The sequence below is a fragment of the Scophthalmus maximus genome, chromosome 12, assembly GCF_022379125.1.
Source record: "Scophthalmus maximus strain ysfricsl-2021 chromosome 12, ASM2237912v1, whole genome shotgun sequence".
Lineage (NCBI taxonomy): Eukaryota > Metazoa > Chordata > Actinopteri > Pleuronectiformes > Scophthalmidae > Scophthalmus > Scophthalmus maximus.
In genome coordinates, this window is record NC_061526.1 from 7,783,180 (window position 1) to 7,802,500 (window position 19,321).

The following is a 19,321-nucleotide window of genomic DNA, read 5'->3' on the forward strand; positions in this document are numbered from 1 at the left end:
CGGTACGTGCGTGAAAAATGTCCGCCACGCGGAACTCGGGAGGCGATGTTGTGTGACCGTTACAACAGCACTCCGTCTCACCCGCTACTGAAATCTAAGAAATGCCAGTATTAGACATAAGATTACAACTTAATAAAGGGTATATATATGTATTATATATTCTTTATATAAATGTCCAATTAAGACATTTTGTTGAAACAAGGGAACTTTAGCGGGGTCGGGTCGCGGGGGGAATGTTGACGGTGTAACACCAGGCTGGAGAACCACTGGGCGCCGCTCGCTCGCTTCGCTTCACTGTGAATTCGTTTTTTTGTTTTAAGCTTCAGCGGCTTCAGTTTTTTAATAAACTAACTGATATTCGATTTCACCGTCAATGAGTCGCAGGGGAGGCAGCGATGACGAAGGCAGCCGGAAGCGCAGAGTCGCGTACGTCTACAGCTCGGACTTCATCCGGACCTGCGACACTTTGTCCAAAGTGCCGAACCGGGTGAGTTGCGCTGCAGCTAATTCATCCTTTATCTCGCATTGCTTTATTTTTTGAATTCACTTTATTGTTTTTAATTATTTCCCAGGCGCGTATGGTTCACTCGCTGATCGAAGCCTACGGGCTGCTGGGACACATGAGGTGAGCTGCTGCTGCTGCTGCTGGTTCCTGTGTCGTCTCACCTGACATGATGCTAGAACACAGATTATTAAATATAAGATATAAACTTCGTGATCAGAGAGCAGCGTTAGCATGCTACGCCCTCGGTTTAGCTAGCTCCCGCCAGAGCCACGTTATCTCCAGAAAGCAGAATTTCCCCGAAAATGTCGTCATCAAACCTTTATGACTAAAAATCTAAAAATGTCATTGAGGCTTCATATCTTTGCTCAACCATAAAATTTCATCATAAATAACTAGGGCTGCAACTCACGATTATTTTTATCAGTTAATGGAGTAGTTGTTTGGGTCATAATATGTTGATTGTGTTTCCCCAAACTCCAAGATGATGTTTTGTTTCGTCCACTCACCAAAGGTATTTAATATACTGTCACACCCGAAAATATATACATGGAAGAAGCTGAAATCAGAGAATTTAGTAGTCGATTGCTAATCGATTAACTGTTGCAGCTCTACATGCGTGTTTGTTTACCTAAGAATGAACAGTCCAGCAGAGTCTCGCTGCTTCCGTCCACTCGTCTGTTCTCGTCATGTGAATTTCATCAATCACTGGTTTGGTCGAGAAAATGTCAGAAGAAAATATGGATTCCTTTAGACTTTTTCTCATATTGATTCTTGTTTTATTCCCCAGCGTTGTGAAGCCTTGTGTCGCCTCCATCGAGGAAATGGCCAAGTTCCACACAGACTCCTACCTGGAGCATCTTCACAAGATCAGCCAGGACGGAGACAACGACGACCCCCAGTCGGGCGACTACGGTCTGGGTGAGACACGCGTACAGAGAACAATGTTTATTTGTATTTTTCCCATTTTCATGTAAATAATCCACTGTAGTGTCACTTTAAAACCCGCCTACCGAGGCGTGTTCAAAAAATGTATCATCACGTGTTCAGCCATGAACCTTTTGGATCACCGGCGAACACTGACACATACTTTTTTATGATTTGAGAAAAAGGAATTCTGATTTTTATTGTAGATTCAAAAAGGAAGTAGAAGTGGAAAGTGGGATGAGTTCAAAATGAATGTGCAGTGTCTGTTTGGTGGCAGCAGGGGGCAGTGTGACACCGACTTTAAAAAAACATTAATTCAATCCAAAATAAATAATTAAGAACCAGTGATATTGCTCTTCTTGTCTATTGTTGTTATTGTTGAGACTAAAATACATTTTATAAAATATTTGATTCGTTCCAACTGAACGAGAAGGTTTGTTGGTCCTGGACGAGTTCCCATCTCTTAATCCAAAGTTTACATTTCTATCTTTGGAAGAATCCTTGTTTTTATTACCTTGACTCCTTCCCTCCTCTTCCTTCCTCCTTTCCTTCATATCCTCGACTCATCCCTCATCCCGTCCTCTTCCTCCTTTTGTCTTCTCTCCAGTCCGTCCCTCTTGTCTTTCCACCTTTTCCCCAGATCGAGACCTCATTGTTTTCACTCCCTCCCTTCCTCTTCTCTTCCATTTCACTCTCTGTTCTCCACTGTGTTCCTCTCACTCTCCTCCAATCACGTTCCTTTGACCTCCTCTGTGAATTCACCTTGAGACGTTTGAATCAAAGCCTGAAATGTTTCACAGAAAATGTGTCATTTGTTTCCTGTATTTTCAGAATGTAAGAAAAGAGAAGTATGGAAAAGATATTAGTGTTTATTTTTAAATTACACACATTTACCCAAACTTACTGAGTTTGAATATCAATCTTTTAATATGAGTTTGAGAACAGGTAACGTCAGAAAGGGAAGTATAAAAATTTCAAAATCAATCCGCACATCACAATCAACTTTCTGGAGAAACCGTGACTTTCTGTGTATGAAGTAGCTACACAGTACAGAAACTTATATGTTATTTACATATTAATATTTACTTATTTATAAATATTGTATAAAATATCTTACAATATCTGTTTATGTAATAATATTTACTTTATAAACATCTATAGCTACATCTATTTGTACTCGGACAATGTGGTCTAAAAAATCTACAGAGAAGAAGGAAACTTGACTCTGGAAAAAAAAAGTCTGGAATTTTGAAATGGAGAATGTGTCGGAACCCCCGAGTCATTCTTTTTCGTCCTCCCGCGTTCCTCCAGGTTACGACTGTCCCGTGGTGGAAGGGATATACGACTACGCGGCGTCGGTAGGGGGCGCCACACTGACCGCGGCTCAGTGTCTGCTTGACCAGAACAGCGACGTGGCCATCAACTGGGCTGGAGGTTGGCACCACGCGAAGAAGTAAGACAGAGACGACAGCGTTTTTATATCAGAAAGATTTTATGACATTCTGTTATAGTGTGTGAAAATGTCAGAATGTCAAATCATGATTTTTTCCCTTCCCTCTCTTCCCCCTCTCTTCCTCCTCCAGGGACGAGGCGTCGGGTTTCTGCTACGTGAACGATGCCGTGTTGGGAATCCTGAAGCTGAGGGAGAAATTCGAGCGAGTGCTCTACGTAGACGTCGACCTCCATCACGGAGACGGTACAACAACAACACACGCGAAGAAAACATTTCACACGGCCTCGCAAAACTAAAATCTCATCGTCCGGCTATCAGGCAGAGTTTGATGAAGCGATAAGCCTCCTCCTATCCGCAGGTGTGGAAGACGCCTTCAGCTTCACATCCAAAGTCATGACCGTCTCTCTGCACAAGTTCTCCCCTGGATTCTTCCCAGGTTCGGTTTCCTCGCAGATGAAATAAAAGTCTTTAATCTGATAATCTACCGGATGTTGTGATGAGATTAAAAATGTGTATGTGTGTGTGTTCAGGTACAGGTGACCTGTGTGACACCGGGCTGGGTAAAGGCCGCTGGTACGCCGTCAACGTCCCGCTGGAGGACGGCATCAAAGACGACAGATACTTCCAGATTTTCACCAGGTACATACAGTCGAGGGGACTATCGGGGAAATTCCCTGTGCAGCTCAGAGATAACTCCCCCCCCCGAGAAGTCAAAGGTCTGGGTCAGGTCCATACCACTCTGCCTCGGAGCTTGTGCAATTTTCAGGGTTTTTGCTCAAGGACACATTAGCAGGGGGATTCCCTCCAACTCCAGTTTTAACCAGCTGAAGTATTTTGTCCTTGGCTGAAAATAACAAAAAAATAATATAAAAACCTGTTGCTGCTTAAAGTGAAAATGCAGTTACATAGAAAAATTTGCAGGGAAGCTTCACCAGATTTTCCTGATTGAAGCTTTGTGTTTCATGGGAATGTTTGTATTTCTTAAAACCATAAAAACTAGAGTTGTGTAAAAGAGACGAGCCCTGAGTTGGAGAAATAATCTCAGCTGACTGTGATTGGTTTAGAGACCTGTCCGTCAAGCAGACACATAAACCAACATTCACCTCTGCAAGAAGTCAACACTAAAAAGATGCTTAACATGAAGGGAATTCCTCTTCTTTCTTTGTAGACACCGGAACTTCCCAGTTTGGGATCTATGTATCTAGAAAAAAAGGGGAAAAAGTTTAAAATGGGGATTTTCCCAGACTCCACCGACTAGTGGCTGTTTCCAGAACTGCAGTTTATGACATTTGCAGTGTCTTAGCTTCATCAAACTTTGAATAAAACTTTGTTCATTCAAAGTTTACTCAACATACCGCTCGTCCAAATCGCACCAAATTACACACTGCTCTTCCTCAGGCCTTGACAATACACCGTCAAAGTGTGAAGCCGATTAGGCGAACGGCTCGGCTCTCTAGATATTGGAGCCATAGACAGACGGAGACAGAGGTTTCTAGAATTAACGACAGGAAGGTATTCCTTCAGATCTGATTGGTCGAGCTGACAATAGACGGAAAAGTTGATGCAGTTGAATCAGGAAGTCGGAGACCATGGACGTCTTCAGCAGAAGTTTTTATCACAAGAGCTCAAAGGTATTGAGGAGATTTCTGGTTGGTTACACAGATCAACAAGTGGTCAGTGCATGATGTTTGTGTGGGTGTATTTATCTCTCTCAGAAGGATGTCGTCATCAATATCGTTTTACCGATATTTACCGTCAATATCGTTTTACCGTCGTCTCGTTTTTGTTGTTTTTCGTGCAGCGTGATGCAGGAAGTGCGGTCGCAGTTTAACCCGGAGGCGGTGGTGATGCAGCTGGGCGCCGATACGATGGCGGGCGACCCCATGTGCTCCTTTAACATGACCCCGGTGGGAGTGGGCAAGTGCCTGCAGCACGTCCTGCAGTGGCAGCTCCCCGCGCTGCTGCTGGGAGGAGGTACATGCCGCGTTGTCCCAGCTGATGTCATGTGTTGTTTATGTTTTTATATGTGTGTGTGTGTGTTTGCATGTGCGTGTGCGTACATGTGTTTGTGTTATTGTCTCCCCTTAGCGTATTAAAATATGTTTAATGAAAGGACGATTATGACCCATTACCTTTTGAATGTCAGTGATTTACTCAGTTGTCCACAATTACAGACACACATACAGTACACACACACACACTCACACACACACATACACACACGCACACACACACACACACTCTGCGCTCTGTTCCAGACCCCTCAGCCCTTTGGCCAGATGATAGCGACTAATTATACGACACAATGAAGCCATTTTACTCAACTACAATCCCACCTCTCTTCCTTTCTCTCGCTCCCTCGCTCCCTGTCCTACATACTTTCTCTCCGTTCTCCATCCTCCTCTCTCTCTTTCTCTCTCTCTCTCGCTCCTTCACATTGCTCAAGTCTTCATCCTGTGAGAGAGTAGATAGCTATCAAGACAAAACCTTTTTGTTTTTGTTAGATAAGATGACGAAATTTGAAAACACGTATGTTTCCTCTCCTTTTATTTCATCTCCTTTTCCCCCATATATTCCTCTTTTGTTATTTTTGACTTACCCCAATATACATTGATATTTTTTATTTAATATATTTTATTTTGGGGGTTTACAAGCCAGCGATAGGTGCAAAAAACGGATTATTTTATATTATTTCATAAAAATCTTTTCTCTTCGGAGCTCGGCAGATAAAATCGACCACATTACAAAAAATTCCCTCCCTGAAGCGCAACTCAAGTTTTTTTTTAATAATCATCAAGCCAAAATAAATGAAATAAAGGATCTTCATACGGAAACAGTCCGTCCCCCTCATGTTCTCGTAGGCGGGACAATAGACGAAGAAACGAACCCTCTGTCTCGATCACACAACTAACTAAGTCTGTCCTCCTCCTGGAGAGGGATGAAACCTGTCGGCCTCTAAAGCTACAGGTTTGTTTTCCTCAAAGTAGCGGTGGACATCAGGATCTTTGTCTCTTATATAAATCAATAAGGTTCCACTCTGTAGCTTTTTCTTAAAACGGCACGTTCAAATAAACTCTTTTGGTTCCGACTTTTTGGAACTCTTGGGGGTATTTATCCGTGGTTGGATGAACTTGGAAGAGGCTCAGATTTCCGGAGCCATGAGCGCCTTGTCATTACAGTACTGTATATGCCGCATGTAACCACATAATAACTTTCCCCTCCCTTCTCTCACCAGGAGGTTATAACCTGGCTAATACGGCTCGTTGTTGGACCTATCTGACGGCAGCGGTTCTGGGAAAGACTCTCTCCTCCGAGATACCAGACCACGAGGTATGACAACACACACACACACACACACACACACACACACACACACACACACACACACACACTGTTATGGCCATAGTCGCCCACATTTACATATTCCCGCATGAGCACAAATGTACCCATTCATGGCGATGTCACACAAAAACACACACCCCTGTGTTCACCGTCTGCTGAGTCACTCGGGCTAATCAAAGATGGCCGCCCACCTCTCAATAAAGGCGGTTTGTCTGCAGGTGAGTCGTCGACTGTGAAAGGGTCGTACTGTTGAGAACATCTCCTCTCTTTACAGCTCATCTGGAAGCGAGGTGAATTGTTTTATTTACTGCAATACCTCAATGCAGACTACACAAATCAAATCAAACAATTGGTCAAAAATATTGGAAAATGTTTTAAATATTCAGAGTCAGACGCATTCGCACCAACATTCAGGCGAGGGGGGGCGATGGCTGGTAAGAGCGACCACTCTAACGCAGATTTTACGATGGCGTTAAGGTGCATTTTGCGTCTACCTGTAGTGAATTGTTCTTCAGAGCGGAAGACGGTTGCGACAAAGATGGCAGCCAAGAGTATGTTGGTTAAACCCAGGAACTTTCTATTGCTCCAGATTTAAAAAAGAAACTTCAGAGGAATTATTATAGTCTAAGAAAAGGAAAGAGGTGAAAGGTGAGGCCAAAGGTTCTAAGTACACGTCAACAGCGTTTGTGTAATTACCGTCAAGAGACAAAAGTTCCTCTCTGCAGGATTAATGGAGCGAGGAAGGAAAGAATGTCCCGGTGATGAACGTATGTGAAAAGAAAGGACATGTGAGCGCTCGTCATTATGCTAACTGCTAAATCAAATAGAGCCGTCCTCTCTCCAAATAGAAATCAGTGTCGACCCATCTGTCACACACAGACACACACACACACACACACACACACACACACACACACACACACACACACACACACACACACACACACACACACACACACACAAAGAGTCTCTTTCTCAAGCAGCTGATTTTTTGGACCTTGTTTTGGTCAAATGTAATGAATAGCTGTGTGTGTGTGTGTGTGTGTGTGTGTGTGTGTGTGTGTGTGTGTGTGTGTGTGTGTGTGTGTGTGTGTGTGTGTGTGTGTGTGTGTGTGTGTGTGTGTGTGTGTGTGTGTGTGTGTGTGTGTGTGTGTGTGTGTGTGTGTGTGTGTGTGTGTGTGTTTTTGTGCGGGTGCGCGCGACCGTGATGAAGGTACCTCTTGTTTCTCCTCGTCAAGTGTCCAGTGGCCCTAAATAGCCTTTGACCTCATTAAGACGCACTCATTGAAAACATAGCAACTATCAGTGTGGGCAGCTGCCACAGATGATAAAGATGAGGACACACACACACACACACTAAAGAAACAAAAGCAAAAAGTAGTTTAGGTATTAAACATCTATTTTAGAAGGTTATATTCTACTGAAGTTTGTGTGTGTGTGTGTGTCCGTGTGTCCGTGTGCCCGTTGTGCCCGTTGTGCTCGATAAGAGGGGCATTTATCCATGATGACCAAGCAAAGCTGAAGTTCTGGCAACACAGGGAACAAAAACTACCTTTGTACCCGTGTGTGTGTGTGTGTGTGTGTGTGTGTGTGTGTGTGTGTGTGTCCACGTCCACCCTTGTGATGTACTCTAGACAAATCCACATGAATACACACATTCATCATTGTCAGATAATGTTGTGCATTGTATAAAATTTCAGTTGTGTGATAAATAGCCGTTAAATGGAGGAAACAAATGAGGAACTATAAACCAGGAAGTTGTACAAGTGTTTTTAATAATATCACAATCGTGTCCTTAACTGAAAAACGTTCGTCAGACAAAAAAACCCTGTCTGTTTTCAGTTTTCACTGATTTCAATCCAAACAAATTTGGTTTAATTTTGCTCAGAATATTTTGTAAAAACAGAGTTTATTTTTAAATTAACCTGTGTCTGACATGTACTCGGCAGAACGGCTAAGAATAGTCGTCCTGAAAACAAAACCATCAGTCAGAGTTGCCCAGTCACATTGACAATAAAGTGCTGTAATATTCACTGATTGCTAGACAAAATATTACCGTGCAGATAACCCACACAATGGCCCCGCTTCCATCACACGTATTATACTGCGGCGTCTTATGAAAACACAAGTAAAAGGTTCTTTTGTTGTTTGAACTAGGAATTGAGCTGCGGGGTCGAAAGTCATCGACCCCCTTCAGATAAGGTGTATTGTGTGTTAGCAGTTAGCTGATGCATGTTGGACCCCCCCCCCCCATTGTGTGACATTGGTGGAGCCAGTCTGCGTGTGAATCGCTGTATGACTAATAATATAACATGGACGTCAAAGGCTAGTCAGTGTCGCTGATTGGACCGGCACAGGGATTTTTCTCTGACCCATTTTCTATGACTGCTGCTTTTGAAGAAAAAAAATGTTTTCATCTCACTTGTATAATTACTTAATCAATAACTTTCGTTATGTTCACTGACCTTCAAAATTAACAGCCAGTAGCATAGAGAATTTTGTAAAGAAAGCTTTTTTGTTTGATTACATTCCCTTTAAATGTCAAAAATATAATAAGGGGATTGTCATATCGCCACAGAGGTAATATCATAGTAGACAAGGGGTTATGTTAGCATAAGAGTATTAATAGACTCTTTTGAATCTTCCCCTGAGTTACAAAAAAACATGGTAGTGTAATTTGCATTTGATAAATTTGCCTTTTGTTAATGGAGGATAACATTGAGGCTAGTTTATCATTTTGTTGAAATAGCCTGTACTTGTTGCTTTCTTTTGGTTTAATATCAACATCATCCTCATCATCATTGGCATATTTGCCCCCTAAAGTGTGCTCCATTCTGTTATTTTTAATCAGAACTTAAAACACAGTTTGAGTATAAAATTTGACATGGGGGTGGGCAAGCTAACAGGCTAACACGCTGAATGAAACATGCTAAAAGTTCGCTTGTTAAGATGCTGAGATGCTCCAACCGCTACACCCATAATGATATCGTGCCAACATGCTAACTGCACACATGCTAATGAAGTAAACGTGAAATCCTAGCATGTTAAAATGCTTCCTGGTTCAAATGCTGAATGAGATATTAGCATGCTGTTAACCAAACAAGTATCCTAAAATGATTGTGATCATGAATTTTTGTTTTGCTTTGGAGAGTAAAAGAATAGGTTACTGCCCTTTTTGCAAGTTAACAACAGATGTCATGATGAAAGCTCGCCCGTTGCCATGCTAATAGGTCATATGATTGAGCGGACATGCTAATCATTACATCCTGCATGTTAGCGTGCCAACGTGCTGACTGCACATATGTTCATCAACTAACATTCAAAATGTCAAAATCCTAGCGTGTTAAAATGCTTAATGAGATGGAACGCTTTGTCCCAGGCATTAGCGTGTTAGAATGTTGATTGTTACATTCCAGATATTACATCCTCAATGTTAGCATGCTAGCACAACTGCTATTAATACGCGCCATCTGGTGATCATGAGTGTTTGTGATGTTTTGGAGAGCAGTTTTTCTTTCACTGCCCTTTTTGCAAGCTAACAACAAATGAGACGCTCACAGCTCACTTGTTACTTGCTAACTGGACACATTCTTGAGCTAACATGCTAATCATCACATCCTAAATGTTAGCGTGCCAACATGCTAACAGTACATATGTTGACGAAGGGATATATTAGCATGTTAAAATGCTAACTATAAGATAAGATAATATATATATATAATATATTATAAGATAATATTCCGAATGTTTTATCCCCTAAATCATTCTTTTTTTTACTTCTGTAGTTGCATCTTTTCAGATCATGTTTAACAACCGTTGGCTCGTACCAACTCTGTGATGGAGTTCTCTACACTTACACACACGCAGTCGGCCACAATAGCAGTGTTGGGTAAACAGCCAGAACTGTCCATCTGCCTTTCTTCAATAATTCATCCTGCACCGCCGACCCAACCCCTCCTCTTCTCTAATTCTGTTGTTGGTCATTTCCCAGCAGCTGAGTTCCTTCCAGCCGCGTCGTGGTTTGATTAAAAACAAACCACGGGTCCAAACTTCCTGCGGCCGCCCTGCTGCCTCAGTGGGCAAACATGCATACCATGTACTCCAAACGCTGCTTGTCCAGTTCATATCCTTTGTCACATACTTCACCTTCCCCTTCTGCCTCTACTGTATGCCCACAATGCACGTATTATATATGCCCAGAGTATTTTCCTAAATGGAAACTAGCTCTTGGAGTCGCTGGATCCCGCCTGTGACCTCAGAATGGCCAAACAAAAGGCTGGTTTTTGATTCTCTTCCAATATTTAAAGCATTTTTCTTCTCTTTTGGAAAGCGGACGGCAACAAATGGCCTGTGACTGAGCTCAGTTTGTAGGTTTTGGGAGCCTCTGACACTGAGAGAGCAAGATCTTGGCTCTGCAAACATTTAATTTGCCATCACATTCATATTCATTGCTACACCCAATCTGCAGTTGTTCCTCTCGCTGTTCACAACAGGCTGTGCCATCTCTTTTCATGAATATTCGGCTCGTTTGAGATCTAACTTGCTCTTCCAGTTTTTAAGCAATTAGGCGATCATGGATTTTTTGCATTGAATGGTTTTTGTGGACAGTGATTCAGAGTTCTCAAACCAGGCTCTCTTGATAGCTAGCTCGGATTCCTCTTTGCCTCGCGTTAACCCAACAGAGGTAAATACAAATGCGTCTCAGAGCCGCACAGGAAGGGAGGACGTCTCTGGTCCCATGTCCCAGATTGGCAGCAGGGAAGCGTCCCGCCTCTCTACTTCCTCTTTTCCTGTCTGCAGACACTTCCTGTCCTGCCCCTCGCTGCCGTCAGGGATGTGTCGGCTCCCCGAGTCACGGGTTGAATCACCGGAAACGTCACCGGAGCGGAGAGTTTGTGTGTGTTTGCGTCCTGGGGAAAATTGTCTGACAAAATGACACTAAAAAAAATGTGATATGAAGAAGCTGATTAATAATTATTTGCGCTTCTTCCACCCTGCAATTCTGCAGCCGTGGAATATTTGGCAGGTGAGTATTAGGGATGTACCAACAATGAGTTAGTTAGTTTCCTGTCCCATTTCCCCTCAGGGAGTCATGTCTCTGTCGTAGAGATCTGTGAATGTTATTGTGTTTGAAGTTCATGGACAGACTTGATCCTCGAAGATGGAACCATCATTCACTTTGTTGCCTTTGGGTTAATTTGTCTCTCGGGTCAGGTGTTTGTTTGTTTTTTAAAGCCACTGGCCTTGTATTTGTTCTGCAACTCATTTATAAATTATGTCACGTATGAAATGCAGAAAAAATAAACTGACAGTTGAGGGAAGGTGAGGGAGAGCGGGGGTGTACGTGTGTTATGTGACTGCCATTTTTGGGCACCGGGCCGTTTTTCTTTTCCTTGTTGAAAACATTTACGAGATAGCGGCTCGATAGCAGACAGAGTCCAGTTGTTTTTCCGAGACGTTTTCCCCTCCGCTGTGCAGAGCTGTCGGCATCCCTCATAGCTGGAGATCCTGCTGATCGCTGTAAAAACAAACACACTCCCTCCGACAGTCACATATTACTGTCCACATGAACACACACACACACACTAGTACATGTTTTATCTTTTAACTCGCACACAAAGTTTATGGTGAAAACTGTATAATATCAGGAGTCAATTACGTTTCTTTCGTCCTAAGAGTTTGATAACGACATCTTGGGAATTATTGCCATTAAAAAAATATATATATGTCGGTAAAGGAATTTTCTTACTCCCTAATATAGGCCCTAAAAATCCATATCAGTCAGACTCTAGTTCAAACAGTACAAAACCAAAAGAATATATACACAACCAGTGTTTTTAAAACTTAAATTTTACTGCACTTTAAAAAATGAAATTTAAATGATAGGTAAAGACACGGATCCATCTGCACGCGAGCTGTTTTCAGACATCAACTTTCCAGATGGGCTGTATGTGATAATTCCAAACAATCGGAGGAATTGGGACCGGACAGAGTTTGTCTTTCACATATGACAGACAGCAGGAGATTTTCTACAGTCATCAACACTCCCACTCTCTCACCGTTAATTTTGCTGTTTTCTCAAATGGACATTCTCCGAGAACGTTTGCCATCTCATATACAGCCCCTCTGGTAAATATCAGCAACATCTCCAGCAGATCTACACACATGCAGCTCTCTGAGAGTCAAGGTCAGTGTTTCTCATACAAACAAGCCCATAGCGGCAGTGAGTGATGGGCAGAGGGTGCAAGTTACAGACCCTGATAAACAACCAGAGACCTTTTAATATTTATCTCCCTGTCAGAGACCCTGGAGCCGAACATCAGTGTTTTCTGTCTCTTGACCTTGTCCAGGTGATGAAGATCTGCTGCGTCACTGGACCTGATGCCCCTCGTTTATCACGCATCACTTTTCTTTTTCATCCACAGTCTACAAAGTGTTTCAGAATAATATAAGAACTTTCTAGAGACGTTATTGGAAAAATTTGTATTCCTTTTGGGAGTGTCTGCACCTCTATCTCCCTCGCTTCCTCTCTCTCTTTTCCCCCCATGGTCATCCAAGCCAAACAAGCCGGCAGCAGGAGACTGTGTGTTTGATTTGTGTGTGTGTGTGTGTGTGTGTGTGTGTGTGTGTGTGTGTGTGTGTGTGTGTGTGTGTGTGTGTGTGTGTGTGTGTGTGTGTGTGTGTGTGTGTGTGTGTGTGTGTGTGTGTGTGTGTGTGTGTGTGTGTGTGTGTGTGTGTGTTTGATTTGTGTGTGTGTGTGTTTGATTTGTGTGTGTGTGTGTGTGTGTTTGATTTGTGTGTGTGTGTGTGTGTGTGTGTGTGTGTGTCTGTGTGTGTGTGTGTGTGTGTGTGTGTGTGTGTGTGTGTGTGTGTGTGTGTGTGTGTTGCTGGACAGCGGGAGACGGAGCACCGGGTTCATGGGAATACATAGCGGGTGTGTTAAGTACTCTCATGTTGAGCTCAGTTGAGACCGGAGGTTAGGACACGAAAACTCATCTGAGTTAATTGGAAACAGACACACACACACACACACAACAGATTCTTACCTTTTGTATACACCCATGGACATTCACAAAAACGCACGCACACTAACACACACACACACACACACTCTCTGAACCTTCAGGGACTTTGTCCTGATCAGGTTTTTGGAAGAGGTTTTTCCCTTTGCAATCCATCTTTGACAAGTGCTGACGGCGGCTTGCAGAGAGCAAACAACCCAACAACAGCCAAGCTCAACTCAGGCCTCTCAACAAGTTAAACATTGCAATAACATTGATCAAGATGCTTTCAGACCTGTAGTGAAGTCCTGAAATTTTCCCTGAACTTTTCCTGCCAGATGCCCAAGTAAAATTACCAGAGAGTGTCCATGTGAGAATACAGAAAGAAAATCCACGTAAAACTCACAGCAGCGGAGCGTGATGATATCATCATGTCCAGCCTCCTGCATGCTCCTCCCAGACGCCACGGAATGTTCCTGTTGGTGTGAACTTGCCTGTTTCGGACAATCGCCTTTTAGGGAGTAAAACAATTACCTTTACCGATATATTTAAGCTGATATATATGTATCTTTTTTTTTAATTGCAACGATATCCAGGATGTCCTTATCAAACCCTCAGGAATTAACGTCAGACGCGTTCACACGATGCTTATTCCGCTGCGGAACAGAGGTGTTGTTTAGTCGTCAGCGCTCCTACTCACTCTCTGTGAATTTTCCGGAGATTTCCCTGCCGTATTCTCACATATGGGATCTCGCACATTCTCTGGAAGTTTTATATTCAAACCTTTTGTGTCTGCTCAAACAGTGCAAACTCCATTTGCTGAAAAAGACTTTACCATGCGGTTGAAAGACGGACAAAATCTTGAAAGTGGAGCTTGAGTCGAAAATTCTTGGCCCGTCTACCAATTCCAAGATCCAAGAACTGGTTGGGTTACACCGCTGACCTTGGTACAGAAGGTCGGGGGTTCGATTCCAGGTCATCCCAGTGTGAGCCCTTAGGTAGGGCTTTGGAGCAAAATGAATGTAATGTAAAAGAATCCAGACAGATTTGTCACGCTCTGGTTTTTTAAACACACTTTCAGAACAGGTGAAGTTGAACGGACAGATCCGGTGTTTAGCGGCTCGGCCTCGGGCACCTCGGCTCTGCGCGTTCTGCTGAGTCTTCAGAGTCCAGGGTTTTCACAACACTCGCTGCAGATGGACTGACGCACTTGTGGTCAGACCTGGCCTCCGAGTTTGTTTTGCTCCCATGGCACTGAGTCACGGACCCGCAAATTCCTCCCAAATGCATTTTTTTCAACTGACGTTCTCTGGCTTTAACTTCTGGTTGAACCTACTCTCTGGATTTCCACCTGTTTGTCTTTTTTTTCTCTCCCCCGTGTTGGCTGGTTTTGTTTTCATGGAATCGGTCCGACGCTGCATGAAATGCCAGGAGCCTTTGGTATTTGCTGCACTCATCTCAGACTTGTTTATTCACGTTGGTGAGGCCCAGGCTTCGTCTTTGTGGACGTTTGATTTGTGGTTCCTCTTCTGGCTTCTATCTGTCCATGAACCAGACATGACTGCCTCATACATTTGTTTGTGTTCATGTGACTCCACGACAACACACAGAGTTCATAAAATCTATCAGGAACATGTGTCCATCTGACAAATTATTCTGGCGTTTAAGATGTCAATGCGGACAGAGAGTTTGTCGTCTGTGCAGATGTTCATGTTCCCAAGAGGATGAACCCTAATGAGTTAATTTAGCGCCATCGCTAGGCTCATTTTTCTGGCGTTGAAGGAAAGGTCTAAACAACTGTCGGATGGATTAACTTGAAATTACGTACATATATTCCCGTTACATTCATCTAGCGCCATCATCAGGTCAAAATTGTAATTTGTCTGTTCAATTCTTAGGTCATGATTGATAAATTAATGACTTTTCCCGTTAGCCACAGCTGTGCTAAACTGCACCAATTAGCACTTGTTGCTAACACCCTAAAGTAACTCGATGAACATTATTCCTGCATCAGTATTAATGGGATGTTAGCAAGCTGTTGTTAGCATGTAGCTAACAGCAGCACAGTCCATTGCTGTACATTCTTGCTGTACTGTTTACATTGTATGTTTGTTTACTTGTTTATTACTTTATTATGCTTTCTAAGGTTTCTCATTTTTTTTCCTGTGGTGTGACTCTTAGCTTAGCTGAGCTTAGTTTAGCTTAGTTTAGCTTATCTTTTCTTGGCTTATATTATCTATATTATCTTACCTTAGCTTAGCTTAGTTTCCTGTTGTGGGACTCTTAGCTTAGCTTAGCTTATCTTCGCTTATATTATTTAACTGTAGCTTTGCTTAATTTTATTTATATAACTCACAATACGGTAAATACATTTTGATGTACAGTTTGATTTTTTCCGCCCACTATTTTGAGTGTAATTCCTTTTATATTCCATGTATATATGTATTTTTAAAGAATGATCCCTGAAAGCCTGTGTAAATATTCATCACCAGTCGGTTTCACAGTCCGATTGTTCCGAGTCCAAAAACGGATCCCGAAATTTTTTCCAGGACGGCAGCTGCATTCTTTAAAAACAGAGACAAAGAGGAAAAATTGTACTTTTGTACTTTGGCTGCAGCGACTGTGAGCAGATGTGAGGGACGAACATTGGACTGTGAATAAAAAGAGAGAAGAAACATTCTTCTAATATCGATTAATCTGTGTGTGTGTGTGTGTGTGTGTCTTTGTGTCTTTGTGTTTATTAGTTTTTTACAAAATACGGACCAGACTACTCTCTGGAGATCAGCCCGAGCTGTCGACCCGACCGCAACGACACCAAACACCTGGACCAGGTCGTCAGCACCATCAAAGGTTGGTGTGTGTGTGTGTGTGTGTGTGTGTGTGTGTGTGTGTGTGTGTGTGTGTGTGTGTGTGTGTGTGTGTGTGTGTGTGTGTGTGTGTGTGTGTGTGTGTGTGTGTGTGTGTGTGTGTGTGTGTGTGTGTGTGTGTGTGTGTGTGTGTGTGTGTGTGTGTGTGTGTGATGTGTGATGTGTCTGCACAGGTGTGGATGTGTGTGTGTCTGAACCCTCCCTCACCTTCAGCCCTTTTGTCTCTGCACGGCTCTTTACGTTGTGGTTTCATGCTCTGTTCTTGTGTCTGTACATCTCTTGTGTGGGATGAAAGTGAGTCTTGTTCTTATGTCGTAGTTTTTTTCCACTCTTGCAGCTCTTAACATCCTTTTTGTGTGTGTGTGTGTGTGTGTGTGTGTGTGTGTGTGTGTGTGAACACTCTGTCGACCCAGCTCATTTACCCACAATCCCCTTGGCCTGAGCCGGGGTCTCGATACATGTTTCCTTTTCTCTCTATACATCCCTTCATGTCCGTATGTTCCTCTGCGAGCGCGTCTCCAGCCGTGCGGTTGAAAGCCTTTAGTCTCGGCGTTGACAGCCCGCAAGCAACCAGAAGAAATATTCCGGGTTGAAACTCAGGCGAAAGTTGAGCGGCGGGAGAATTACGGGATGTGAGGTCGGGAACTCGCCGCAGCAGAAACAACTGTGGAGCACTGTCTTTAAGTCAAGTTCATTTTCCGAACATCGACCTGCACTGTAGCCAAGATTCTTTTAATGAGAGAAGAAGATCGGATTCGGCGTCTCTTTGTGAATGTCAAGGTTCGGGCGTGTGGATGTGTTGACCACACAGCAAAAGGAAATCCGTCTTCTTCTTCTCCGTCGGAGAACATTTCTATTTGCCATAGCAGCTACACTGTGGTGGCCTGACGGAGAGCTAGTCCACTTCCACCTGAAACCATGCAACGATTGGACGGTACCAGCATGTCAATCACATGTGTATTTGCTCCAAACCAGAAACGCACGTAATTCGCATTTTCAAAAGTTTGCTTAGAATTCGCTCGAGATTTAGATGGAAATAAAGCTTTCGGCCTCAGAGTTGGAGGTTACAGGAAGTAAACGTCTCGTCATTCCATTTCCGGTTTCTCGGCAGCGCTGAAAATTCAACGTGAACGCAACGTATTCTGGACCATTTTGTGCAACAACCGTATTCAACACGGCGACTCACACGGAGGTCGGGTCCACCTCATGTCACTATATTTAACTCATTCAAAGTTGACGAGAGAACATGGTGATTATACATATATGAACACATAGTTATGGACAATATATTCAATTTCTGTGAATAAGTTCTTCCAAATATTACACGCTGCAGCTTTAAGTTTAGTTTTTGTTGTCTTCAACGAAAAGGTCGGACTGTTGTCGGAGTTCTCAAACCTCCACTCTGATGGAAAACTGCCGCTCTGCGTCTCCGCATTCGAGTGGACATGGTATCAATTAGCAACTGAAGCCTGGTGAATTGAAACAGAGCAGTCATCGTCATCCTGCAGCAGATTCAGCGGTTTATCCAAACAGCATTAAGCTCTGAGAAACTCCAGGTCGCATCAAATCAGGGGAGCGGGAGTATTTTTTTTTAATTTGTTTTTTTTTTTTTTGCTGAAATCCACTCGGTCTGTTGGCTCGCTTTAAATCATCACGACCGGAGGGGCTGAGAGTATCGCTGCTCTCCCGTCATACGGCTTCTATTAGGGGTCGACAGAGGGAACGGATGGATGAACGGATGGACAGACGAGGGGAATAAATGGGAGGAAAAATTAAATGCAGACGAGTCAAAGACGATCTGTCGTTCTCTTTCTTCCCTTTGTTCAGTCGGAGGTGATTGTTCACGGCTTGTTGAGGAGGGAGAAATAGTTTAAATGTGTGTGACGTTGTTGAAGTGCGTTGATTCATTATGACTCTCATGACATTTTCTCACTGGTTCCCTCCCTTCTCTTTTCTCTATTCCCCTTCTTTCTTTCAACCTGCCACGTCTGTTACCCGTCAGTCGTTCTTTAGGCCTCTCCGTCTCTTCTTCCAACGTAATCACTCCGTAAAGACAGCAAGCCGTCACCGAGCGCTTTACCACACAACAGGCCAGACGCCAAAAATGACTAGAAGTGAACGTATTCCGATTTGAAAATATCATAAATGCGCGTGTCTTTGTGAGATTAAGAAAAGATCGACATGACTGCAAACTTAACTAATGCATGCACACGAACGCTGAATAAGAAAAAGGCTCTAACACACACACACACACACACACCTCAAGGCGGGCAAACATGTCCACATGACATCATCGGGGTGGATGAGTGTTTTTCTGGTTTTGGAAGTGCCGTGCTGCTTATAAACATCGGTTTCCCTGAGAAACTGGGTTGTGTGTGTGTGTGTGTGTGTGTGTGTGTGTGTGTGTGTGTGTGTGTGTGTGTGTGTGTGTGTGTGTGTGTGTGTGTGTGTGTGTGTGTGTGTGTGTGTGTGTGTGTGTGTGTGTGTGTGCGCGTGCGCGTGTCACCATCTGTTCTGTCTGCTGGGACGAGTGGATGGCAAAGTTTTGAATCCTTGAGTGTTAATCCACAAAAATCTTTTATTTTTATTTTTTTCTCATCTTCCTTCAGCGTGTGTTATGTCTCGAAAGCCAGATGTTTAACTAACTAAACGTACACACATCATAGACGCCGTGTACGCTATTAAAGGAGACACATTCTGCTCATATTCATCATTTTGATTTGGGTTATTACTCACACTCTGTTGTGATTGGCCAACCCGCCTCCTACGCTGCAGCCAGCCACCAGGGGGCGACCGTGATGATCATGCCTGTGGCTTAAAGTAACATTAAACAGCACGAGCGCGGCTGAAGTGAAGTTAAAAACCTTTACTTACAGCACGTCAGTTCATATCATAAAAGTCAACATGTTTCTGTCACAGACTTCAGAAACTGGAGCTTTTATTGTGTTGTCCCGACCTAAACTGTCACAGTCAGCGCCTTTTCCAGAATAAACTAATTATACCGAGTGTTAAAACCATTAAAGGCATCAAGACAATTCAACAACAGACGACACAGTGAGCCTTACGTATTTTTTTTTACATTTCAGGGAGTTGCTCAGTCTTTTCTTGTTGTTTCGCTCACACACACACTCACACACACTCTGGGGCTTGTTAAGCGTCTGTATTAATTAAGACGTGATCTTTTCTTTTCTTCCCGGTGATTGTCGGAGCAGCTGTCTGTCTGTTTGTG

The 19,321-nt window shown here is 43.2% G+C and overlaps 1 protein-coding gene across 1 annotated transcript in view; it reads left to right on the forward strand.

The window, feature by feature from the left end:
* The first annotated feature begins 226 nt into the window (after window positions 1–226).
* Window positions 227–19,321, forward strand: part of hdac8 (histone deacetylase 8) — a 25,043-nt gene continuing 5,948 nt past the window's right edge. Inside the window, exons 1-10 of the mRNA XM_035607631.2 lie at window positions 227–487; window positions 573–625; window positions 1,293–1,423; window positions 2,741–2,882; window positions 3,013–3,125; window positions 3,241–3,318; window positions 3,413–3,521; window positions 4,684–4,856; window positions 6,118–6,212; window positions 15,970–16,075. Coding sequence (XP_035463524.1) covers window positions 374–487; window positions 573–625; window positions 1,293–1,423; window positions 2,741–2,882; window positions 3,013–3,125; window positions 3,241–3,318; window positions 3,413–3,521; window positions 4,684–4,856; window positions 6,118–6,212; window positions 15,970–16,075 — 1,114 coding nt within the window. The 5' untranslated portion in view covers window positions 227–373. The remainder of the gene's footprint in view (window positions 488–572; window positions 626–1,292; window positions 1,424–2,740; window positions 2,883–3,012; window positions 3,126–3,240; window positions 3,319–3,412; window positions 3,522–4,683; window positions 4,857–6,117; window positions 6,213–15,969; window positions 16,076–19,321) is intronic.